The sequence below is a fragment of the Lepus europaeus genome, chromosome 17 (assembly GCF_033115175.1).
Source record: "Lepus europaeus isolate LE1 chromosome 17, mLepTim1.pri, whole genome shotgun sequence".
Classification (NCBI taxonomy): Eukaryota; Metazoa; Chordata; class Mammalia; order Lagomorpha; family Leporidae; genus Lepus; species Lepus europaeus.
This window is the reverse complement of record NC_084843.1, coordinates 32,403,012-32,429,832: the sequence shown is the minus strand read 5'-3', so window position 1 is coordinate 32,429,832 and position 26,821 is coordinate 32,403,012. Positions and strand designations below refer to the sequence as shown.

General features: G+C 48.4%; 1 protein-coding gene across 1 annotated transcript in view; it reads right to left on the bottom strand.

The window, feature by feature from the left end:
* Nucleotides 1-26,821, bottom strand: part of PIK3AP1 (phosphoinositide-3-kinase adaptor protein 1) — a 127,069-nt gene that overhangs the window by 48,044 nt on the left and 52,204 nt on the right. The window contains exons 3-8 of the mRNA XM_062214797.1: nucleotides 14,701-14,837; nucleotides 10,056-10,200; nucleotides 8,400-8,542; nucleotides 8,138-8,270; nucleotides 3,899-4,095; nucleotides 2,137-2,326 (exon numbers count right to left, since the gene is read on the bottom strand). Coding sequence (XP_062070781.1) covers nucleotides 2,137-2,326; nucleotides 3,899-4,095; nucleotides 8,138-8,270; nucleotides 8,400-8,542; nucleotides 10,056-10,200; nucleotides 14,701-14,837 — 945 coding nt within the window. The remainder of the gene's footprint in view (nucleotides 1-2,136; nucleotides 2,327-3,898; nucleotides 4,096-8,137; nucleotides 8,271-8,399; nucleotides 8,543-10,055; nucleotides 10,201-14,700; nucleotides 14,838-26,821) is intronic.

Genomic DNA, 26,821 nt, shown 5'->3' with positions numbered 1-26,821 from the left:
GAAGTGCTTTGTGTTCCTCATGAATTTCTTTTCAATAAGTTATTTATCTATTTGAAAGGCAGAATATTGGAGGTGAGGAGAGAAAAAGAGGAAGGGAGAGAGAGATCTTCTATCTACTTATTCATTCCTCAAATGGCCACAAAAGCCAGGACTGGGCCAGGCTAAAGCCAGGAGCCAGGAATTCCATCCAGGTCTCCCAAGCAGGTGGCATGGGCCCAAGCATTTGGGCCGTCTTCTGCTGCCTTCCCAGTTGCATTCACAGGAAGCTGGGTGAAAAGTGGAGCAGTCAGGACTCGAATCTGCAGTCCAATATAGGATGCTAGTGTTGCAAGTAGCTGTTTAAACCCACTATGCCACAACACAGGCCCCTTTCATGATTTTTAATATTCCACTGGACATACATATAGGTTAAAACTGCTTATTATACATATTTATTCATGTGCATATACTAATACATATCTGTATTATATAATACTATATATAGCATGCACACACATATTGCATATTATATAATATATAATATTACATATAATTATTATATAGTGTATACTATATAACGTATATGTACATTAATATAATATATATTATGTATTATATTAATATATATTAATGTATATCAATGTATATAATATTAATATATTATAATTATATTATATATATCTGTGTATATGAGTTGTGTATTTCATATTTCACCACAGCAGATACAAAAAGAAATATGGACAGGTATATCCACCAAACCATTACTAATCTATATTGGTTGACAGTCATACAGATTTTTATCAATTCAGTATACATACTTAAAACAAAATATTTTCAAGTTTTTGTAAAAATGCATTACTTTTGCAATGGGAAAACAATTAAGATAACCCAAAACGGGCAAAATTTGTTGTGCAATTTATTAAAAAAATGCCCTGGAGTATGATATTTTAGAAATGAGTTTGCCTTGTATTAATAAAATCAGATTCCTGCCCTCCCTAAAATAACTTGCTTATAATTTTCTGAGTCTTGAACCTAAACTGCTTCACATATAAACACAACTTTTTTTCATACACTGAATTTTCCAGGAACTTGATTATGATGTAAATGGAGAGGCAACTGGAAAGAGTTGTAGGAAAATCCATGCACTGATGCCAACACTGCCCAGAGCATCCAAGCCACCAAGACAACAGACATATGTCAGTCCATATTGCAGGCCATGATGTCGACAGTGATTCTGAGTGTAGGTGTTTGTGTTGTACTATTTCATGACCCCTTCACATGCAGGCAGATCAGAGCTTGTCCTCTGCTTTTATTTCTCTTGTATCTGAGTGTTTCCGTTTGGGCAGTATACGTCTATTTGATTTCAAAGGAATTCACATGGAGATGGGTAACATTACAGATCAATCGCACGTGGTGTGGGGGGGTAATGGGCCTGCTTGTGTTTGGATAGGGGTTGAGTGTGTCTCCACAAGGGTTCCTGTGCTGGAACCAGGTCCCCAGCATGGGGGTGGTGGAACCTTTAAGAGGTGGGGCCCCATGGGAGGTAACTGGGTCATGAGGGCACTGCCTTAGAAGGAATGGAAGCCAACCTCCAAGAGTCAGGTAGTCCTCCCAACAGCGGATTGTTTTAAAATGAGGCCAGGCCACTCTGGCCCTTGACCCCTTCTGCAAGTGCCCAGTTCCCTTTCTGCTTCTCCACCTTGTTGTGACACAGCCAGGGGGGCCTCACCCAGAGGCAGGCAACACACTCTTGGACCTCCAGAACGGTAACCAAATAAACTTCTTCTCTTTACAAAGAACCCAGCCTTGGGCATTTCGCTGTAGCAACACTGAACAGACTGATACCGGGATATTAGAAAAGCCTTGTTCCAAAACTGGCCAACGGGCTGAGAGGCACCGATTGAGCTTCCCGGCTCCCAAGCAGAGCCTTCGCCCAGTCTGACTTCCAGGCTCTGTCGACCCCCACTGCAGCCGCGGCAGAGGAAGTCTGCAGGAGGATGCCGCTGCGGCAGCACACAGCTGAGGTCTAACTGTAAAACAGGATCCTCATCCCATGGGGGAGGGCACGGGCCAGCAGGGACTTCCCCCAGCAGACCAGAATGAAGAAAGCCACTTCTCGGCAGGAGGGTGGAAGTTGAACGGGGCCGGGCCACTTACACAGGTCCTCGGTGGCGGCAGGGGCGAAGGCGGCCATGGACTCATACAGGTCCTCGTCGCAGCCGGGGTTGAGCGAACATTTCATGAGCAGGTCTGTGGACAGGTGGGCCATGGACTCATACACAGCGTCCGCCTCCTCCCCCTGCATCAGCTCCTCCTTGATGTGGGTCTTCAGCATGTCCACAGTTTCCTGCAAAAGATGACAGAGTTCACAGGCATCCCGAGACAGCCTGGCTTGTGGGTGCAGTCAGGCCCGCGGTGGGCGAATGCAAGGTTCATGCAGGTCAGGCCTGTGATGGTTTATGTGTATCTATACTCCCCCCCAACTGCAGGCTCCTGGAGGCTGGGCTTCGGAGAAACGTGAGCCACACTGACTTGGGCCCCCACTGAATGCATGGGTAAGCTTCCCTGTCACACGGAGCAGGATAACAAGTCCCAGTATTGGTATCAAACTAGGTTCAAAGTCTGTCTCTGCCTTTTCTAACATGTGGTTCTATGCACAGTCACTCCACCTTCCTAAATCCTTTCCTTTATTTTTAAAATGAAGACCACAATATTGTGAACTTTAAATGGTTATAGTGAGGATTAACTGAAACAATGTCTTTGCTGATCAAATAAATTAAATAAATATTCATTACTGCTATGAACATAGTATGTCCTTAATAAAAATTATCAGCATGGAAGTGAAACATTCCATTGCATGCATTTGTGATTTCAATGTACCTCAATGGAAACAGTAAAAAGTCAACTCTAACGCTGTGAGCACCTGTAGCCTCATTTATGTCAGTGATGTCCGAACAAGGACTCAGGCTACTCCACTACTTGGAAACACTTACATACCCCCAAACACTGGGAGGCCCCTCTGCATGCTTCAGCGGTTTTCCAATGCAGAGCAGAGAGTCAAGTTCCCGGGAGTTAAATGTCAAGCTCATTCCTATCTGGAGGTAAACAGCAGAAGACTGGACTGTAGTTATTGCTCCTTTGAGAGGCCAAGCTACTGTCAGTGCCCCCTGTGAGTCTTTGGGAAATTGAACAGCAGCTGCCCCCGGGGGATGGAGGCAGTCCAAGGGCACAGAGTAAGATGGAGGCACAGGGTGAGATCAGACTCAGAGAAGGACGCAGGAGTCCATGGTACAGGAGCAGCTGGGGGCCCCAAAAAAAGATGAGCAGATAGGCAGCTTGTACCTGCTGTCTTGAGGCCAAACTCAGACAGAGGGTCAGGAAGACAGAGAGGCTGCCGACAGGAAGTGGGTCTCGGGGGGCCTCCCTGCTGCTGCTCAGGGGTGCAGCTTTACTATGGTCGATCCTAACGCAGTTCATCTGGGCCTGAAGGTGGACGAGGTAGGTAGATGCCTCCTGCCAAGGTGTCGGGGAGGAAGGTGGGGCGTTGGCTGCAGAAGAGGGATCAGCATCAACCTACAGCAGATTCACTCTATGAATGTCCCTGTGAATTCCTTGAGGGGGACCTCAGTACTTTACATGCATCATTTCCTCTTACCCTCAAAACAACTCTATGAGCAGAACTACTTCTGCATCTTAAAACACCGAGGGAGAAGATGCATGACTTGCCCAAAGTCACCTGGCTACCAGTGGTACAGGAATTTGGACCCAGGGCCACGTGCCACCAGGCGCATATCTGAATCCCAGAGCACTGGCGACAGCTGGAGGAGGCACATGAGGCCAAGCTATAGCTTTGGTGAAAGGGAGCCCTGGGACCACACAGTGCATTTCCAATCCTGCGGCCTCCCTGTTTTGACCTTACCACGTACTCATCGATGAACTGCCGCAGGTCCCTGAAGCCATGCTTCTCGGCGATGGTGTTGGGGTAGTGGCCATGCTTGTTGGCCACGCTGTATGCCTGGAGGGCTCCTGGGCAGGTGAGCAACAAGGCAGTAAGGTTCTTCAGTCCATACTTGGCAGCAAAATGCAACAAGGTGGGCAGCTCTTCGTCCCTCTGATCTGAAAAGTTGACAAGAAAAACTTCATCGAGATAAAAAGGAAGGCACGGACACCATTGTTCACGGAGATGAAGCTGCCAAGCCTCGTGTGGCATGCAGTAGGCACTCAATTATTACTATTGATTGATTGACCGAACATCTGACAGCTTCCTTTAGGGCACCCCTGATGATCATGTGCTCAGATGACAACAGAAGTGACAGCTTAATTAACTAGCAGATCTGATAATCAATATCCTGCCCTCCTTCTCCAAAAGGATTGGGAAGTCCTAAGGAATAATACTAATTCAAATGTGCTTACATAGCAACCATGAAGCACAGCAGAAATCACATTCTGGCACTCTCTGCAACGTCCAGGATGCTGTAAAACTACTGTTCTGTGCTACGAAAACAAAGAAGTCCATCCTCCTAGCTCTAAGTCCCAGCTTCATGATAAATATGCCAAATAATCCGGGTATGTCACTTGGCCTTTCTGCAGTCTTTCATTTTGGACTAGAAAATACTTCCAGATGATCTCAAAGGGACCTAGGAGGATCAGTACGACTGTCTTCACCTAGGCGGATCCGTAAGACTGTCTTCACCTAGGAGGATCAGTAGTACGACTGTCTTCACCTAGGAGGATCAGTACGACTGTCTTCACCTAGGAGGATCAGTACGACTGTCTTCACCTAGGAGGATCAGTACGACTGTCTTCACCTAGGAGGATTAGTAAGACTGTCTTCACCTAGGAGGATTAGTAAGACTGTCTTCAGTGAGTTGCTTGCTTAGGAGAGATTTGGCGTATTGGTATTAATGCACACGGGCCTCACTCTCAGGGGCAGGAAACTAAGTAGTTCTGAGGGTCCATGAATCCTCACAGACCCCTACCAATACCTGCAGACAGCAGGTTCAGCAGGAACACAGACATGTTTTTTCTTTAAAGTTGATTTGTTTTAAAAGATGTATTTATTTATTTTAAAGGTGAAGTTACAGAGAGGGAGAGGCAGACGTGTGCGCACACGCGCACACACACATACACACACACAGATCTTCCATCTGCTGGTTCACTCCCTAAATGGCCATGAGGGCTGGAGCTGGGCCAGTTCGAAGCCACGAGCTAAGAGATTCTTCTGGGTCTCCTAGGTGGGTGCCAGGGCCGAAGGACTTGTGCCACCTTCCACTGTTTTCCCAGGTACATTAGCAGGGAGCTGGATTGGAAGTGGAGCAGTCATGTCTCGAACCAGCACCCATATTGGATGTGGTGCTGCAGGTGGTGGTTTAACCCACTACACCACAGTGCCAGCCCCAAAAGTTGATTCTAAACTCAACAATTACATGTATACTTTTTAATCTGACAAACCCAGCTTCTAGCTCTCCAGGATGTTACGCTTGGGATGAAGGGTTTGAAGATATCGCCCCGGATCCCTCACTATCAGGCTATGAAACTCTTAAGCCTAAAGTATAAGATTGGAGAGTAGTAGCCTCTACCAAAGGGGATGTAAGATCCTCTCATGGTAGGAAACCTGGAAAAGGCAACAAGGAAGAGAATGCTCCCAGGAAAAGGCCATGAAAGCAACACAGGATCATGCCTGCGTTTCTTAGGGAAAGGCAAGATAGACAGCAGGCAGGAGGTAGTCAGGGACTCGAGTCCCTTTGGAGCAGTATGAACACAGTGTAAGGGAAGAGTGGTACCCATATTAACACTACAACAGGCCCCTGTCCTAAGCAGCAAGCACCATCCCCATTCTGCTAGCATGTCACAGGTACACCAGAGGCTGCTCCCAAATGAGTCTGCCACCCAGGAACAGCTTAGACCTTGCTGAGCTGACTGACCAGCAAAGGAGATGGACCCTACTGTGAGGACTAGGACAGGGACATTAAGCATGCTGGGGGAGCCCACAACAGGTGGGTAGAAGAGAGTGGGCATTTGGAAAAAGCCTTCTTTTTTTTTTTTTGACAGGCAGAGTTAGACAGTGGGGTGGGGGGAAAGGTCTTCCTTCCATTGGTTCACCCCAAATGGCTGCTACAGCCAGCGCGCTGTGCTGATCCGAAGCCAGGAACCAGGTGCTTCCTTCTGGTGTCCCATGGGGTGCAGGGCCCAAGCACTTGGGCCATCCTCCACTGCCCTCCCGGGCCACAGTAGAGAGCTGGACTGGAAGAAGAGCAACTGCGACAGAATCCGGTGCCCCAAACGGGACTAGCACCCGGGGGGCCGGCACCGCAGGCGGAGGATTAGCCTAGTGAGCCGCAGCACCAGCCGGATAAAGCCTTCTGTGGGAAGTGCTACCCAAGCTGCTGCACGAGGCAAAGTTAGCCAGGTGAGCCCAACCAAACTGGAGAGGAAGAAACTGTCTTCCTGTGAGTCGCAGTAGCAAGAGACAGGCAAAAGCTCATACCTGCCATGAAGCAGACATCAAAAGAGAGCACGAGGAAACAGGAGGGCAGATATGCAGCAAGGGCCCCTTGGAAAGGGCTGGCTAACAGGCTAAGTGGTTTAGATTGTATCTAGGAGGCAAGTGGGAACCGCGCATGTTTTTAGAAGGGGATGGAGTACAGTCATGTGGGCCATAACAACGTTGAGGGGCCAACAAACAGCAGCATCTGCAACTGTGGTCCTAGCAGATTATAACAGTCAAAAGATTCCAATCACTAATGACTTCCTAGCCATCTTGACATCATGATGCAATGTGTTACTCACGTGTTTGTGCTGATGCTGGTGTTAACAGATCTACCGCACTGCCAGTTGTACAAAAGTGTAGCAATATAATTATCTACAGTACATAATAATTGATATAGATAATAAATGACTATTATAAATTATAAATAACTATTATAAACTGGCTTATGTATTTACTACACTATACCTTTGACTCCTGCTTATCAAAACAAACAGGAGAGTGTTTGGCCTAGCAGTTACCACGCCACTTGACATCTGATCCATGTGTATCCCACCTCAGAGTGCCTGGGTTCCAGTCCTTGCTTCCCTCCCAATTCTGGCTTCTTGCTAATGCATACCCTGGGAAGAGGTGGGTAATGGCTCGAGTAGCTGGCTCTCTGCCATCCAAATGGAAGACCTGGATTGAGTTCCTACCTCCAGCTTCAGCCTGGCTTCATTTGTGGGCATTTAGGGGGTGAACCAACAGATGAGAGACCCCTACCCCTCTCTCTCTCACTCTCTATGTGTACTTCACTATCTCTTTGTCTCTCAAATAAATAAATAAATAAATATTTAAAATTTTGTTTAAAAAAGATTAATGTAAAACAGTATGCCATGGGGCTGGCACTGTGGCATAGTAGATAAAGCTTCCACCTGTGGCACCAGCATCCCATATGGGCACCAGTTCAAGTCCTGGCTGCTTCACTTCCAATCCAGCTCCATGCTAATCTGCCTGGGAAAGCAGCAAAGGATAGCAGAAGTACTTGTGCCCCTGTACACACATGGGAGACCCGGAAAAAGCTCCTGGCTCCTGGCTTCACACCACCACAGCTCCAGTCATTGCAGCCATCTGAGGAGTAAACCAGCAGATGGAAGATCTCTCTCTCTTCTCTCCCTCCCTCTATCTGCAACTTTGCCTTTCAAATAAATAAATCTACATCTATAACTATAATCTGTATCTATAAAACAGTATGCCATGCATGCAGCAGCCTCATAGGAATGTATCTTATGTTTAATCCCACCCCTTGATTGCATAATCTTGTACTTAATTTAATCTCATATTGCTTTGTTCTGCATGTCCCAAGCAATGAATGGGCTATGCCATATACATATACATCATAGAGGCTGGGTATGCAACAAGCTATGCTATCTAGGTTTGTGTAAGTGCACTCTATGACGGGTGTACAACGCACTCCTCAGAACACACCCCCTTTGTATAGTAAAACATGACTGCATTCAGATTTGCAATTTAGATGAATCTCTGGTGACGCAGTGAAGAGTGAATCCTTCTCAAGGGAGGGGCTGTAGAGCAGACACCCAGAAGAAAGTACACGTGTGGGTTGACTGCACGCTGAAACCTGCAGGCTGCAAGGAGCCTGCTGCTGGTTTCGGGGTTTGACTGCTGACTTACTCGTCATCATATCTTCTTCTTCCAGCTGGTTGATCCCAAAGAGGTGCAGGCCACTTGCAGGGATGTTGTTCTTCAGGGACTCCGTCAGCAGTTTGTCAAGGGTCTCTGTGTTGTAGGGCACAATTTTAAAGGCCTGATGCAAAAGAAGTGAAAATGGTCAAATTTAAAATCTGGCTATTTCCAGTCCAGCAGATTCAAGGCTGAACAACTCTGAGCAGAAATATGTGGCCAGAGAGCTTGGGTTTCCCTGCAACATCCTTACCTGGCACATGAACTCCACAGGATTGGCAGCATTGGACAGTAAGTTCCCAATTTCTTCCATGTCAGTATAGTAGTTGATAATGGTTTCACACACCACCAAGTCTCCTGAATATACCTTTAGGGACACATTCCCTGAAGAAAGGTCTGCACAGAAGACAAGACAGGATTAACATGCTCAGGATGGAGCAGGCATTTAGCCTAGCAACTAAGACACTCACATCCCGTCTTAGAGTGCCTGGACTTGATTCCTGGCTTTAGCTCCTGATTACAGCTTCCTACCGATGCAGAGGCTGAGGGACAATGCTGACAGCTCAAGTGATTGGGTTTCTGCCACTCACTAGACCTGGAATGCAATCCTAGCTCCCAGTTTTGGCCATGGCCCAGCCCCAGCCGTTGTGGGCATTTGAGGAGTGAACTAGCAAATGGGAGCACATGCTCTCTCTCTTTCTTGCTCTTGCTGTCTCTGCCCCTTAACAACAACAACAAACCCAAGGATCCAATGAAAAGTGCTCATGGATATAGGAGGGCACTTCCAAAAGTCTGCGAAAAATAGAATTAAAAGATAAGTTGATTTTGGTGCAAAAACTTTTTGAGGGATGGGTATTTGGTAGAGCAGTTAAAACATCAACCCCTTGGGACATCCTCATCCCATATCAGAGTTCCTGGATTTGAGTCCTAGCTCTCTTCTGATTTCAGTTCCCTGATAATGCACAACCAGGAGGGTGGCAGACAATGACTCCAGTAGCTGGGTCCCTGCCATCTAGTGGGAGTCCCAGGTTGAGTTCTTCAGCCTGGCTTCAGCCCGGCCCAGGTCTGTGTGGGCATTTGAGGAGTGAACCAATGGATGGAAGACTCTCTTTCTGTGTCTTTGAAATAAGTAAAAAAATTTTTTAAAAACTGACATTCATTCATATGAGAACTCTTCAAAGCTTTCACAAAACATGCATATTATTAAAAAAAAAAACTATGCATGGATTTCCAAACTTTGCACCACAATAAACTTCTCTTTTAATTTTCTTTTTCCATGAATTTTTGGAAGTACCCTGGTATATGCTCTCTCTGAATAGTGAAGAGACCAACTGGGGCAGGGCGGGGAGGACGACTTGGGAGTGAACTGGAAAGAGGGACAGCCAGGGAAAGGGCAGGAGTGGAGGGCGAGCAGATTTTCTGGCTGTGAGTGGCTCCACCTCCCAGAAATTGCCCTCACTGGGTCTGCAACTTACTTTCCCAAGGCCCAGGGACTCAATTTTGAGAACACTTTACAAAAACGCCAGTGGCTGCTGACTGGGAGGGGCCCTGGGAGGCGACATTGTGTCTGTGCCACGTGTGACCAGCTGAGTTGGTTCACCTGCCCTGCTGCTGTCACTGCGACGCGCTCCTGCTGGGGCAGACTTCTACACCACAGGAAGGGGTTTTGAGGGGGAAAGAGAATTAGAACTACACCAACCACAAACATTCAATTCACAAAGAGGAAACGCAAGAAGAGAGCACGAACAAACATTCAGCCTCACTAGTAAACAACAACGCAGCTAGAAACAAAGGGACGACTTCTGAAAACAAAGAGCAAAAATGATGATGCTCGTGTTGGTGACAGGGGCAGGCGAGCTTGGCTGTGGTCACGTTGCAGACGGCGAGGAAGCATGCGGCCGCTACTCACTGGGCGCCTTCACGGACACGGTGTACTCATTCTCCAGCTTGGCTTCCACCTTGATGGACGGGGACTCCTCAGGAAAGAACTCTGCTTCCGTGGTGACCTTCTCATCCAACTTGCATCTCACAATCACGTACACGGTGGTTTCTGCCTGCAACGGGAGACCCATCACCATCCCCTCCCTCTCGCCCTCCTGGATCCCCTTAGGGCGCTGGCCCAGTGCGGGCCTCCCAGGCCACTCAACCCCAGCTCCATCCAGTGAAGGTGCCTGGGTGCAGGTGGGCTCCCATCCCAGTGACACGAGTTATCAAAGCTGAGAATCAGCCTTTACCAGCCTTTCCGGCGTTTGACAGGAATACTGTTATGTATGCTGAATCTAATGATAATAATGTTGTAAAGCCTGGGGCTTGTATTTTATGTCTTTTTATTGTTTTTTCTAATATAAAATAATTGATCTGTTGCAGAATAGGAATTTTTTAAAAAGATTTTATTTATTTGAGAGGCAGAGTTACAGAGAGAGGAGAGACAGAGAGAGAGATCTTCCATCCACTGATTCACTGCCCAAAAGGCCACAACAGTTGAAGCCAGGCCATCAGAAGCCAGGAGCCAGGAGCAAGCACTTGGGACATCTTCCACTGCTTTCCCAGGCCACTAGCAGAGAGCTGCATTGGAAGAGAAGCCAGAGCACGAACTAGTACCATATGGGATGCCAGCACCCCAGGCAGAGGCTTAGCCTACTATACCACAGTGCTGCACCGGAAGTTTTTTTCTTTTAAGCCTTTCCCTGGGGCCAGGGCTGTGGACAGTGGGTGAAGCCTCCACTTAGGATAACACTGGCATCCCTCATCAGAACATTGGCTTCTGATGCAGCTCCCTGCTAATGTGCCTAGGAAAGCAGCAGAAAATGATCCATGTATCTGGACCCCTGCCATCCATGTGGGAGACCCAGATGGAGTTCCAGGCTCCTGGATTCAGCCAGGGCCCATTCTGGCCATTGTGGCCATTTGGGAAGTAAACCAGTAGACGGAAGATCCTCCTGCCACTGTGTGTGTGTGTATCTCCCCTTGCTTTGTAATTCTTTCAAACAAATAAATCTTTAAAAAAAGAAAAAGAAAGGAAGGCAGAAAGAAAAGAAACACAGACTCTCAGGCTTCTCCTGACACCCGACCCAGTCTGCATTTTAACAAGAAACCAGAAACCCAGAGGTCTCCTCTGTCCCTTACGGTGTGAGAGGCCCTGACCCAGGGAAACCCCTGTGGGCTCTGCTCGTCACACTGCTCCTGGACGTGCGAAAATAACTGACCGGGAGAGTCCTTTTCCCAAAGCACCCAGTGACTCTCCTGCTGTAGGAGCTCTCGCCACGCCTGCTCTGCTGTGCTGGCTAAGCTGGAGAATGGGCCTCTCTGAACTGGGAAGGGGAAGAGGAGATTTCTGGCCTTGACTAATTCCCAAATGTTCATCTGAAGGTTCTGCAGGAAGTCCTCAGAGCAGCCCTTGATGGCGAGGGCCATGGGAAGGGTGCAGCCAGCTTGGATTTTACAGCAGGGAAGTAAGTGTACGGATCGGGGTATCCTGGCTCCTAGAGACTGCTGAGGCTGAGGGCACGTGTGCTTACAGTTGTCACCACCCCAGCTGCAGGCCAAGCCCTGTCCCACCTGTACCTTCTCCCAGGAAGCAGAAGGAGCCAAAGAAAACATGTGTGCTCTCTGCTGACAATCAGAACCTGGCCAGCTACCCAGGACCCAGAGACCTAGAGCAGGCAACAGAGAGAACCCTGGCTAATGGGCAGGTAAAGCAGGGATAATAATCATGGGGCTGAGTGAAGAGAACTGTGCTTTGATTCCAAAGCCCCTCACCCACAGGCACCCAAAAGCCTGATCCGAGGGGCTGGAAGAGACTAGAAGGCACAGGGGAGCTTGAGAGCTGAGTGTCCACAGAGGCTGGGCTGCGGGGAAAAGGAGTGAAAGAGCAGGAGGTGTGTAGACCAGCAAACTGGAGGCTCCGTGTCCCAGGTGAATGGCTGCCCAGCCCTAACCAATGGTCTTGGGGCCAGTATCACAAGATTCTGATTCAAAGGAAGCTGGAAACACAGATTCTTACAGCCCATTTGTAAAACATTGTGCAATCTAAATCAAACATGCCTCTGGGTTAAACTCAGCCCAAAGCAGCAGCTGGCAAGCCCTGTATGAGAAGCACCTGCCCAGTGAAACCAGTTAAAAGTGCAAGGAAGCCACTGCATTCCATTGCCAAGGCTCTCAACTGTCTTCTCTCAAAGAGCCCACAGCAGCGGTGAGCTGAGCAAAGACCTTATAGCCACAGGATAAAAAAGAATTCCCAGGGCTAGTGCTGTGGCATAGGAAGCTAAGCCTCCACCTGCAGTGTCGGCATCCCATACAGGCACCGGTTCGTGTCTTGGCTGCTCTACTTCCAATCTAGCTCCCTGCTGATGGCCAGGTAGAGCAGAAGAAGACAGTCCAGGGCTGGCGCTGTGGCACAGCAGGTTAAAGCCCTGGCCTGAAGCTCTGGCATCCCATTTAGGTGCCAGTTCTAGTCCCGGATGCTCCTCTTCCGATCCAGCTCTCTGCTATGGCCTGGGAAAGCAGTGGAAGATGACCCAAGTCTTTGGGCCCCTGCACCCACATGGGAGACCCAGAAGAAGCTCCTTGCTCCTGGCTTCAGATCGGTGCAGCTCTTGCCATTGCGGCCATCTGGGGAGTGAACCAGCAGATGGAAGACCTCTCTCTCAGTAACTCTTTCAAATAAATAAAATTAAATTAAAAAAATAAAGACAGGCCAAGTGCTTGGGGCCATGCACCCACATGGGAGACCCAGAAGAAGTTCCTGGCTCCTAGCTTCAGCCTGGCCCAGCCCCAGTCGTGGACACTTGGGGGTGAATCAGTACATGGATGACCTCTCTCTCCCTCTCTCTCTGTATCTCTGTCTTTCAAATAAATAAATAAATCTCAAAAAAAGAGCATTCCCACAGCCTGAACCATCACAATGCCACTGTTTCTAATCAGGGAAGAAAAGATGAGGCAACCCAGCCAACACCATGGTTGGGCTCGAATGACTGGGGCTGGTTAGTCAGCCCATCACACTCAGGTCACTGTTTTTTTTTTTCCAAAATTAATTTTTTATTTATTTGAAAGGCAGAGTTAGAGAGAAGTAGAGACGCAGAGAGAGAGAGGTCTTCCATCCACTGGTTCACCCCACCCCTCCCAGTTGGCTGCAACAGCTGGAGCTGTGCCAATCCAAAGTCAGGAGCCAGGAGCTTCCTCTGGGTCTCCCACATGTGTGCAAGGGTCCAAGGACTTGGGCCATCTTCTACTGCTTTCCCAGGGCATAGCAGAGAGCTGGATCAGAAGTGGAGCAGCTGGGACTCAAATCGGTGCCCATATGGGATGCTGGCACTGCAGGCGGCAGCTTTACCTGCTACGCCAGAGCGCCGGCACCCCCTTTTTTATATTTTAAAAAAGATTTATTTATTTGAAAGGCAGAGTTACAGAAAGGCAGAGGCAGAGGCAGAGGGAGGGAGGGAGGGAAGGAGGAAGAGAGAGAGAGAGAGAGAGAGGTCTTCCATCTGCTGGTTCACTCCCCAGATGGCTTCAATGGCTGAAGCTGGGCCAATCCGAAGCCAGGAGCCAGGAGCTTCTTCCAGGTCTCCCATGTAGGTGCAGGGGACCAAGGACTTGGGCCATCTTTTACTGCCTTCCAGGGCTGTAGCAGAGAGCTGGATTGGAAGTAGAGCAGCCAGGACTTGAACTGGCGCCCATATGAGATGCCAGCACTGCTGGCGGCAGCTTTACCCACTATGTAACAATGCCGGCCCTGTGTCTAGTCTCTGTAATAGGCAATATCGGCCAGTGAGTTTCAGCCACTGAACTTCAAGGCACTCCCTTGGGCCACGCTGGCAGGCAGCTGTTAGACCAACACGCTCTCAGGATGTTCTGCATCTCCTGCCTCCCAGAGCTCGGCTGGCAGGGACAGATGCCTGTCTCTAACTTCGGAGCTGGCCTAAGTGCCAGGTATGCTGCTGTCTACAGGTCTCCTGAAGCTTCTATGCTATCAATCTGTGAATCAGAAGTCTTTGATGACCTGTACATCCTTGGACTCATCTCTCTTACTTAAAAGAACTAGGTATAGGGATGGCATTATGGTGCAATGGGCTAAGCCATCACCTAGGAGGCTGGCATCGCAGATCAAAGCGCTGGTTTGAGTCCCACTTGCTCTGCTTCTGATCCAGCTTCCTGCTAATGGTCTTGGGAAAGCAGAAGAGAGTTCATGTGCTTGAGCCACTACCACTCATATGGGAGACCCACAGACAGAGTTCTGGGTTCCTAGCTTCGTTCTGGTCCAGGCCCAACCTTTGTGGCCATTTGGGGAATGAACCACCAGATGGGAAGATCTTACTGTCTCTCTCTGTGCCACTCTGCCTTTCACATAAATAAATCTTTTTAAAGAATAAAAGAAGGAGCTAGGTGTGTCCAAGGTCCAGATAACAGGGGCACAAGGGGAAATGCCAAGGGAAGGCTGTGATTATACCGAGGTGCAGTGTCAGAACCCACCCCACTCCCATGACTGCAACAAATGCATGCATTTGCAAAGTGCCTGTCCTGGCCCCCCCGATCTATCAGCTCCAGGGGGGGCCTACCCCACAGCGGATGCGCTCCGGCTGCACCACCATCAGGTTCCCAGGTGGAGGCTCCAGCGGCAGGCCCTGCTGCTCCGAGTGGGGAAGCAGCTTGTCGTCCTCGGGCTCCGTGTCAGTGACTGAGTCGCAGCCGGAATCTGCAGAATAGAGAACACTGCTGAATGGGAACCAGAGGAAGTAGAACTGAGAGGGATGTTCCACCCTGTGAAAGCCCCACACATGACCAAACAGGAAATGGCTCTGAACACCCAACAGCTACAAGCCAAAGGGAGTGACTCAAAATCACACAAGGGGACCCAATGGGGGAAAAGTCAACCACCATTTAGGCCACAGGATGGGGTGACAACAAGAGGACGAATCAGAGGGACAGGCCAGAACCTGAGGCCGGCAAGCCTCGTTCTAGCCAGCAGCTTCCAGGAGCTTCACCACTGGACTTCCCGCAGGGCCGAATAGCTGAGAGGAGAGGCGGCCCCTCCTCTCAGGAGGGGTCAAAAGGGACGCCTGAGTCATCCTTGGGTCATCAAATGAAGCTTGTGCTATCCAGAGAGCCCATAGACCTTGGGGTCATGGCTGGCCAATGCATCCTCGGGAAGCAGCAGGGACAAGCAGGCCCACAGCCACAGCCACACCATGGGAAGATGTGAGCATGCGCAGGTTCAGAGCTGATGAGCCGGGGGGGGGGGGGGGGGGGCGGCACATGGAGATGACGCTGAGAACCTACCTACCTGAGCTGTAAGGCAAGGGCTTTTTTTTTTTTTTTTTTTTTTGCCAGGCAGAGTTAGACATGAGAGAGAGAAAGACAGAGAGAGAGTTATAGACTGAGAGAGACAGAGAGAAAGGTCTTCCTTCCATTGGTTCACTCCCCTAATGGCCGCCACGGCCGGCACTGTGCCGAAGCCAGGAGCTGGGTACTTCCTCCCAGTCTCCCATGCAGGTGCAGGGACCCAAGCACTCGGGCCATCCTCCACTGCCCTCCCAGGCCATAGCAGAGAGCTGGAATGGAAGAAGAGCAACTGGGACAGGATCGGTGCCCCAACCGGGACTAGAACCCAGGGTGCCGGCACCGCAGGCGGAGGATTAGCCAAGTGAGCCATGGTGCCGGCCGGCAAGGGCTCTTAACCAGCGTCCACTGATTGACAGGTCTGCCTGTGATGTGGTGTGTAAGAGAGTGTGTGTGTTTGCCTATCCTGCTCTGGAGACAGCCCAAAACAGATCCTCAAAGAAGGATGGGACCCTCAAATGGTTAACCAGAGAAGGAAGCTTCATTTGGTCCCTTTTGGGGGCTTGCTCTTACTCATTCCCAAATCATTTACAGAACCAGCGGAACACGTTAGGCACTTGAGGGGACAGCAGGATGAATCAGACACCTGTGCTGCCCCCAGAGAGGTCACAGTCCAAGAGGACAGGAGAAGCAGGTGTGGGGAGCTTGGCTGACTCTGCGGGCTGGCCTCTCCAGAAGAAGGTGGCCTCTGCAGGTTGCAGAGCCATCTAGATCAGGCCGCTGATAGGTCCCTCAGAAAGCCATAGCCACGGGCTCACACCCTACACCCCAGCTTATGCCGGGGAAGAGGCTGCACTCCCATCACCATGAGGGCTGGGCTGCCACACCCTCCAGGTGTAGTCGTGAGGCATCAGCCCCTGGCCCGCTTGGACCAGTGGAGGGGGCAAAGATCCCCTAGCTGTGTAGGACCTCAGGCAGGAGCCCAGTCCCAGAGCCTGGCACCCACATGTCTTCAGTGCCTGCAGATTGCCCACAGTGCAACGGGAAATGCGGCCTGCATCCCCATTCTCTGGGCCAAATTAATGGAGCTGCCATTTCCTTTGTCAGCTCTGTCACCCTCTTCTCCATGATTCGTCACTCATAAAACACCCAGGGCCCATGCCATGCACAGACCTGCATGTGCTATCCAAGCAACTCTCTCCCAACACAGGAACCTGAGAAGGAATGAGCAAAAAATATCAGAGATCATGTATATGCTTCTTCCTAATGATTACATATCACTTCACATTTCAATTTTTTATTAGATGCTTGGACATCACTAAAATATCTGAAGTTCTTCCTGGATAAGAAAATAACCTTACTCCTTACTGGGGCTGGTGCTGTGGCGTAGCGAGTAGGGCTGCCGCCTGCAGTGCTGGCATCCCACAGGGGCTCCGGTTCGAATCCCAGCTCCTCCACTTCCAATCCAGCTCTCTGCTATGGCCTGAGAAAGCAGTAGAAGATGGCCCAAGTCCTTGGGCCCCTGCACCAACGTGGGAAAACCTGGAGAAAGCTCCAGGATCCTGGCTTCAGATCGGTGCAGCTCCAGCCATTGCGGCCAACTGGGGAGTGAACCAGCAGATGGAAGACCTCTCTCTCTCTCTCTCTCTCTGAAACTCTGACTTTCAAATAAATAAATAAATCTTTAAAAAAGAGAAAATAATCTTATTGACTTAAGCATGAAATAAGCCCCCTGGAACTACTTCTCACTCCAGGACTACCGTCCTGAGTGGCCAGGGTGGCACCGACTCTTGCCAATTACCTGATGGATACCTCACAGATAGCACCTCTTCAGGATGAACTCACACCATAGTCTGCTGTTGCTTCAAAACCAGAAAAAGATTTTATTTCTCCCAAATTACTGGCCTATTAGTCTGCTGGACAGAGAGTCAAACTCTAGCAAATACAATTAAGAAAAGGATGGAGGGGGGCAGCGCTGTGGTATAGCAGGTAAAGCCGCATCCCATATGGGCACTGGTTCAAGTCCCAGCTGCTCCTCTTCTGATCTAGCTCTCTGCTATGGCCTGGGAAAGCAGTAGAAGATGGTCCAACTCCTTGGGCCCCTGCACCCATGTGGGAGACCCAGAGGAAACTCCTGGCTCCTGGCTTCGGATCCGTGCAGCTCCAGTCATTGCGGCCATCTGGGGAATAAACCAGCGGATGGAAGACCTCTCTCCCTCTCCTTCTCTCTGTGTAACCCTGACTTTTGAAAAAAAAAAATAAATCTTTTTTTTTTAAGAAAAGGATGGAGAAAGTCTGAGACATATGAGAAAGGAATGGTAGCTACAAACATGGAGAAGAGAAGCCAGACGGGAAGGAAATATCTGCAAAATGCAAGTCTGACAAAGGACTGTCTACAACACACGAAGAACTCCTTAAACTCAACAGTAATAAAATGGGCAACTCCAGTGAAAAGTGGGCAAGACCTGAGCAGACAGCTCACCAAAGAAGACAGACAGATGGGAAACACACATAGGAAAAGATGCTCCTCATCACGGCCATGCAGGGTATGCAAATGAAAACAACGAGGAAATGCTGCATCCATTAGAATGGCCAGAACCCAGACCACAAACAATGCCAACGACTGGCAAGGATGTGGAAAATAGGAACTTCATTCATTGCCGAGAGGAATGCATAATGGGGACAGGTGTTGTGGCACAGTGGGTTAAGCAGCCACTTAGGATGCCTGCATTCCAGCTTCCTGTTCACATGTCTGGGACGCAGTAGACGATGGCCCAAGTACTTGAGTCTCTGCCACTCACATGGGAGGCCTGGATAGAGCTCCTGGCTCCTGGCTTCAGCCTGGCCCAGCCTCAGTTGTTGCAGGCATTTGATGAGTGAATCAGTGGATGAAAGATCTCCATCTCCTTCCTCCTTCCCCTTCCTTCGCTCCCTCCCCTTCCCTCTCCTTCTCCATTGTCACTCTAGCTTTCAAATACATACATCAGTCTTTTTAAAAAGATTTATTTTTAATTTTATTTGAAAGGCAGAGTTAGAGAGAGTGAGAGGGAAGGAGAGGGATAGAAAAAGGGAGAGAGAGAGAGAGAGAGAAAGAAAATCTTCTATCCACTAGTTCAATCCCCAAAAGGCTGCAATGGCCAGGGCTGGGCCAGACCAAAGCCAGGAGCCAGGAGCTTCTTCTGGGTCTCCCACATCGGTGCAGGGGCCCAAGGACTTGAGCCATCCTCTGGTGCCTTCCTAGGCACACTAGTAGGGAGCTGGATCAGAAGTGCAGCAGCCAGGACTCCAACTGGTGCCCATAGGGGATACTGGTGGTGCAGGAAGCAGCTCTACCAGCTATGCCACAACACCAGCTCCAAATCAATCTTTTTCAAAAACAAGGAATGTAAAATGGTGCAACCACTTTGGAAGACAGTTTGGCAGTTTCTTACTAAAATGCACACGTGTTTACCATACGTTCTATCAACTGTGTACATTGCTTATTTACTCAAAGGAACTAAAACTGATGTCTACACAAAGATCAGCAGACAGATGTTTATAGCAACTTTATTGTTAACGGCCAAAGCCTGGAAGCAACCACACTAACCCTCAGCTGTGGTACATTTGATAATGCAATTGTCATTTAGCACTAAAAATAAAAGAGCTATCAAGTTATGAAAAGACATGGAGAAAATCCAAATGTATATTACTAGGTAAAGGAAGTCAATTTGAAGAGTGCAATGAGGGGGCCGGCGCTGTGGCGCAGCTGGTTAATGCCCTGGCCTGAAGCGCTGGCATCCCATATGGGTGCTGGTTCAAGGCCCGGCTGCTCCTCTTCTGGTCCAGCTCTCTGCTACGGCCTGGGAAAGCAATAGAAGATGACCCAAGTCCTTGGGCCCCTGCACCTTCATGAGAGACCTGGAAGAAGCTCCTGGCTCCTGGCTTCAGATCGGTCATCTGGCTTGTGGCTATCTGGGGAGTGAACTAGTGGATGGAAGACCTCTTTCTCTGTCTCTACCTCTCTGTAACTCTTTCAAATAAATAAAATAAATCTTAAAAGAGTGCAATGATCCCAACTGTATCACACTCTGAAAATGGCAAAACTATGGAGACCAGTGGTTGCCAAGGGTTGGCAGAGCAAGGAGTGAACATGGAAGACAGAGGGGTTTTAGGGCAGTGAAAATACTCTGATACTGTAATGGTAGATACAGGTCATATACATTTGTCCAAATCCATAGGAGGTACAACAATAGGAGTGAACCCTAATGGAAACTATGGGCTTTGGGTGATAATGGTGTGTCTGTGTAGATTCATCCATTATAACCAATGCACCACTCTGATGCTAGATGTTGATAATGGCGAATGCTGTGTATATTTAAAAGCAGGGAATATGTGGGAACTCTCTGTAGTTTCCACTTGAGTTCAGTATGAACTTAAAACTGCTCTAAAAAACTAATCTAGGGACTGGCATTGTAGCATAGCAGGTAGAGCTGCTGCCTGTGACGCTGGCATGCAGTATGGGTACCAGTTCAAGTCCTGGATGCTCCACTTGCAATCCAGCTCCCTGCTGATGCAGAGGAAGATTGCCCAAGTACCTGGGCACTACTAGTCATGTGGAAGACCCAGATGAAGCTCCTGGCTCCTGGTTTTGGTCTGGCCCAGCCCCGGCCCAGCCCTGGCCATTGCATCATTTGGAGAGTGAGCCAACAGATAGAAAATCTCCATGTATCTCTCCTCCTCCTTCTCTATGTCTTTCAAATCAATGAATCAATCAAAAAAATCTATTGGGATGGATATTTGATCTACCAGATAAACCATCAGCTGGGATGTTTATATCCCATTTTAGAGTGTCTGGGTTCTAGTCCCAGATCCATTCTGAATTCCAACACACCCACAGAGGAAGCAGTGATGACTTGAGTAGTTGGGTCCCTGCCATTCATGTTGGTGTCTTGAATTGAGTTCCCAGATCCCAGCTTCAGCCTGGCCCAACCCTAGTTATTGCAGGCATTTAGAAAGTAAAGCAGTGGGTGAGACCACTTACTTTCTCTCCCACTGCCTTTCAAGTAAATAATAATACTAATAAAAACTGCATTAAAAGCAAATCAGCACAGGATAAAGGAAATGGTTGGTAAGAAGATGACTCAGGCCAGCGCCGTGGCTCAACAGGCTAATCCTCCGCCTTGCAGCGCTGGCACACCGGGTTCTAGTCCCAGTAGGGGCACTGGATTCTGTCCCGGTTGCCCCTCCTCCAGGCCAGCCCTCTGCTATGGCCCGGGAGTGCAGTGGAGGATGGCCCAAGTGCTTGGGCCCTGCACCCCATGGGAGACCAAGAGAAGCACCTGGCTCCTGCCATCAGATCAGCGCGGTGCGCCGGCCGCAGTGGCCATTGGAGGGTGAACCAACAGCAAAAGGAAGACCTTTCTCTCTCTCTCTCTCTCTCTCTCTCTCACTGTCCACTCTGCCTGTCAAAAAAAAAAAAAAAAAAAAAAAAAAGATGACTCAGCCAATAGTGCTGGAAAATATTAGCCTGAGGGTGATGAGTTCACAGGGGAGAGAAGGGTTACATTTAGATTCCTTCTAAGCCTCATAACTTCCAAGTGACAAGTTGTAAATTGAAATACAAAATAAAAATGAAACAAATTTTGAAAATTAAAAAGACAAAAATATGGGTGAACACATTATCATTGGTTTGGGAGAAAGTTTGTTAAGTAACTGAAGAACTCAGAATCTAAATGAGCATGGATTTAAAACTTTAGTAAACAAACTAAAAACTAAGCCTAATGCTTATAGGAGAATGATACATAATAGCTCAAAGGCAGAAACAACCCAAATACCTATCAACTAATGAATGAATAAATAAAATGTGGTCTGTCCAGATTATTTGTGGGAGATAAAAAGAAATGGATTTCAAAACATGTTGTTTACAATACAATCTTGTTTAATTAAAACAGATAGATGTATGGGTAGATCAAAAAAGGAATGAAGCACTGATAGATGCTATAGCAGGATGAAGCTTGAAAAGATTATGCTAAGTGAGAGAAGTCAGTCACAAGACTAGTATTGGGGCTGGCTCTGTGGCATGGTAGGTTAAGCCTCCACTTGCGGAGCCAGCATCCCAAATGGGTGCCATTTCGAGTCCCGGCTGCTCCACTCCCAATCCAGCTCCCTGCTGATGGCCTGGGAAAGCAGTAGAAAATGGCTCAAATACTTGGGTCCCCTCACCCACATGGGAGACTCGGAAGAAGCTCCTGGCTCCTGGCTTCAGATTAGCCCAGTTCTAGCTGTTGCGGCCATTTCAGGAGCGAACCAGCAGATGAAAGACCTCTCTCTCTCTCTGTCTCTCCCTCTCTTGGTCTGTAACCTTGCCTCTCAAACAAATAAATAAATCTTTTTTTTTTTTTTAGAAAATATCACATATTATGGTTCCGAATATATGATATGTCCAGGAAAGGTAAATCTATAGAGAAAGACTTGGGGTTGCTTTGGTCTGGACACATGGGCAAGTCTGTGGGATGACAGAGAAAGGGTGCAGGATTTCTTTTTTAGGTGATGAAACTCTAAAATTGACTCTGGTGATAATTGCACCAATTCATAATGTACTAAAAACCATTGATTCGTATACTTTAATGAGTATATTATATGGTATGTTAGTTATATTCCAACAAAGATGCTACCAAAAAATCCAATGGCAAACTACAAACTGATTAAAATCTTGAAATAACATTGACAAGAGGATAATCTCCTTAATACATGAAGAGGTCATAGACATTTCTTTTAAAATGCTAAAAGCCCAGTAAATAAACAATTTACAAAAAAAGAAAAACAAATTACCTCCCTACTCAAAAAAGCAAAGTGCTGTTCATCCTCTCCGGCCACCACAGTACTGAAGATAGAAAGAACCTGAAGCAACCTTGCCTTTTCAAATTAGGAAATGTCTGCAAGTGTCAGCGTGCTGCGTGAAGGTGACTGCAAGACAGACTCTTGCACCTGATGCTGGCAGAAGTCTGAGGGGGTCTTCAAAAAGTTCATGGAAAACGTGTGCTATCAAAAACCTGCATGTGGGCCGGCGCCGCGGCTCACTAGGCTAATCCTCCGCCTTGCGGCGCCGGCACACCAGGTTCTAGTCCCGGTCGGGGCACCGATCCTGTCCCGGTTGCCCCTCTTCCAGGCCAGCTCTCTGCTGTGGCCAGGGAGTGCAGTGGAGGATGGCCCAAGTCCTTGGGCCCTGCACCCCATGGGAGACCAGAAGCACCTGGCTCCTGCCATCGGATCAGCGTGGTGCGCCGGCCGCAGGGCGCCTACCGCGGTGGCCATTGGAGGGTGAACCAACAGCAAAAGGAAGACCTTTCTCTCTGTCTCTCTCACTGTCACTCTGTCTGTCAAAACAACCAACCAAACAAACAAACAAACAAAAAACCTGCATGTGTTTCGAAATCTTTTGCACCAAAATGCATCCATCTTTTAATTCCATTGCCCAAGAACTCCCTGAAGCGGCCCCATATAAACTGGGAGACTCTGGAAACCCAAGAGTCCATGTCCACACAAAGGGAAAGCCTCTTAAATGCTAACACGGGGCCTGCGTGTGGCTCAGTGGGTTAATGTGCTGCTGTGGCACTGGCATCCCATATGGGCACCAGTTCCAAAACCTGCTGCTCCACCTCCAATCCAGCTTTCTGCTATGGTCTGGGAAGGCAATTGAAGATGGCCCAAGCGCTTGGGCCCCTGCACCTACATGGGCAACCCAGTCGAAGCTCCTGGCTCCTGCCTTTGGATTGGCCCAGCCCTGGCCTTTGTGGCCATCTGGGGAATGAATCAGCGGATGGAAGACCTCTCTCTATTTCTCCTTCTCTCTCTGTAACTCTGCCTTTCAAATAAATAAATCTTCAAATAAAATGTTCACACATTTTCCACATAATTCTACTTCCAGAAGTCTCTTTTAAGGAGGAAACTAAATGTCCAAAATACAAAGATAACAAACTGAGCCATCTTTGTTTCAGTGAAAAAGCAAAGCAATTTGTCTCAAAGAAGATCATAAACATTGTTTCGAAGAGTTTTAGTGATGATGTTGGAGTGAAGGCACTCAAAAACCCTAACCCTCCCCTGTGTAAAGCAGTGTGTCCTGCCAACAGCAGCTCTCAGCTTTGTGAAGTCTAGAGGAACCCTGAAGAAATCTCAGAAAGACTCCCTGCGTGCATCCAGTTCCCCAGGTCTCATCTGTGAGGGACCCAGGCACGTGGCAGTGCTCCTGGAGCTGAGCGGCAGGGCAAGCCCGTCGCTTCAGGGCACACGGCTGCTTCCTCCTACTAGGAAACAAGAACACACTGGCATGCTACGCTGGCCACCAGGCAGCTCGGCGACACTCCTGTCCGGGTCCTTGGTCCATCTACTTCTGTTTCTTCTTTCATGCTTAATTTTGGCAACTGCCTCAAATACTTTGGGGATGCAGTTGGTACACGAGTCACTGTTTCTCAAGCATGGAGGTGCTAATGCCGCTGAAATGGGAGGCAGGGGCGCTGCGGGCTCTGTGCATGATCAGGCTGTAGTGGAGCCGGCCACAGGCTATGGGTGCCCGCTGTGTTTGTGTCTGCAGTCCTGGTGTCCCTGCACCATGCTATGTTAGAGGCCGGCAGCCAACAAGGAAACAAGCAGGGGGCAAGACAGAATGAGGCATTTGTGTGCAGTGAACATGGCAGGGTCTCCCTGTACGCTGCTTGAAACAGAGAAGCACAGTGGGAGAGCCAAGTCTCCACAGAACGCGGTGGAGCTGCCTGCACACCGTGTTCCTGCCGCTGCCTCCACAAACCAGCGTCGTCTGTGGCAGAATGAATGGAGTTGACATAAGTGCCTTTATGTCATTTATACCTATATCTATATCTTGTTCATTTGTTCTGTTTTCAGAGTTGGGAAGGAACAATGCATACAAATTAAATATGTTTATACATATTTACACAGCATCAAAATAACCTGCCAACATGAAAGTTTCATAATAATTTGTTTCCTTTAAAGGAGAGTCTATACATTATTCAGGTCTGAATATTAATTTAAATGTGATGCAATACACACACTTGGGCCCACAGCTAAAGCCACGTGGAGCAGCTCACAGTTGGTGAGAAAGTGGTGGACAGACTGACTACTATAACTGATTATAACAATAAAAGTTACCATTTATGGAATATTGTGGTGCCTTCTCAACAATCTTAATCTCATGGAATCTTCACAACTCTGGGAGGTAAGAATCTATATTCCCATTTTATGGATAAAATACTGTGCCTAGAAGGAGTGAAATAACTCAGTCAGGGTCAAGGAGCAGGCAAGGGTAGAGCTACGTGTCCCTGTCCTGCCTCCTCTTATGGCTGTGGTCAGCGGCAGCAAAAGGCAGGGTCGCCTGCCATTCATTCCTGGTCTGGGTTTGTGACTCTGCTGCCCGTGACGTGCAACTTGGGCTCTTGCCATCACCAGCACCAGGTGGCGTTGCCTTGTTCTGGGCAATGCCATTGGTTGGGTGCTTGGACCCCCCCCCCCCCCCCCGCACTGGGGCAAATGGGCACATTGCAAGGATGGGGCTCACGTGAAGAGACTTTTGAATGTCAACTAAACCAGGGTATACCAGTGGCTTCTGGCCCAAGGCTGCACTCTTTTTCTTTCCAATTAAGTTTTCACCCCTAAATATTTACTGCCTCCTTTCCCTGTGCATCACCAGGTGCTCAGTCAGCACCCTCAGAAGGAGGAGGGGAAAGAAGAGTGGCAGTGTTTCCCTAACTTCGCTGGTAAAGTTGTGCTCAGTCTTGAGGGAAAGCGTAAACAAGTACACAGTACATATAAACAAACACACTGCTGTTTCTCTGAGCAGTGACGCCTTGCCAGGCACTAAGCAAGACACAACACAGAGGATTCCATTTCATCATACAGCTAGGAGATTTCGCAGGAGTTTGCCCATTTCACGGGTGAAATCCTAGTCAGTCGTCCAAGTCACCCAGTGCATGCTCTGTGGAAAGTCAACCCCCAAATCCTTAGGGTGCTCCATTTCCCAGGGTTTCCCACGCTGTGGGTACCCTGGGGGCACAGGGATGGTTCTAAAGTGTAAAGCAGTCAATGACGCTGGTCCTTTTTCAAGTCTTTCAATTTTTCTAAGATCAAGAAAGATTCTGCCTGGTAAAGGGAAGCCGTTCACACCTCTTCAATATGCGCGTCTCCCACTGCACTACCGAGGGGAAAAGCTCTGAAGACACAGGCACCTGTAGGCACCCGTATCTTGCAGAATTCAATATTGATATTTGGTTTGTATTGTCAATATTTTATAGCTACCTGCAATCTACATCAAGAAATACTGGTTTTTCATTCACAGTAGCAGTTTACTTTTAAAATAAACCTGCTTAGGAGCCAAGCATTGTGGCATAGTGAGTGAAGCTGCCACCTGTAACCAGCATCCCATGTGGGCAACAGTTCGAGTCCTGGCTGCTCCACTTCTGATCCAACTCCCTGCTAATGCATTTGGGAAAAACAGCAGAAGATGGCCCAAGTGCTTGGGCTCCTGTGACCTATGTAGAGAACGTGGAAGAAGCTCCACATTTCTGGCTTCAACCTGGCCCAGCCCTGGCTGTTATGGCCATTTGGCACGTCAAACAGTGGATAGAAGATCTTTCTCTCTCTCTATCTCTTCTTCTCTTGGTGTAGCAATGCATTTCAAGTAAATAAATAATTATTTAAAAATAATAAAATAAATCTACTTAAGTGAAAATATTTAAGAAAATATTAAGTTCAGGCAGGTCACTGATACAATGGTTAAGACATTTGGGACGCCTGCACCCGGTATCCAGGTGCATGGGTTCAAGTCCTGGTTCTGCTCCTGGTTCCAGATTCTTGATAAAGTGCATCCTGAGGGGCAGTGGGCGATGGCTCAAGTACTTAGGAGACAGGGTCCAGTTCCCAACTCCTGGTTTCCACCTGGCTCAGCTCTAGCCATTGCAGGCATTTGGGGAATGAATCAATGGATAAGAGTTCTCTCTGTGTCTGTTTCTCTCTCTCTCTCTCTCTCTCTCTCTCTCTCTCTCATAGTGTATGTGTATGTATCTGCCTTTCAAATAAATAAAAATTATTTTAATAACTTTTGAAAAATATTTATCTATTTATTTGAAAGGCAGAGTTAGACAGAGATAGAGAGTGGCATCATTGGTGTGTGTCCCAGGCCTCCAGCGTGGATGGTAAGAGGAAGAGTGGGGAGGATTCAACAATGCAGAAATGGCAGACAACCTGAGAACTGGGTTCCACAACGAAAGGGCTGTGCATCCTTTGCATGTGCGTGAGATTCGGAAAGTCTCACCCTTACACCCCCGTCAGGGCTGCCCAGGACCTGCAGAAGCTTCCAGAGGCTTTTCCAGTTGGCATGGAAACTTTCTCAGCTGTTCTGATGCCAATCTCTCC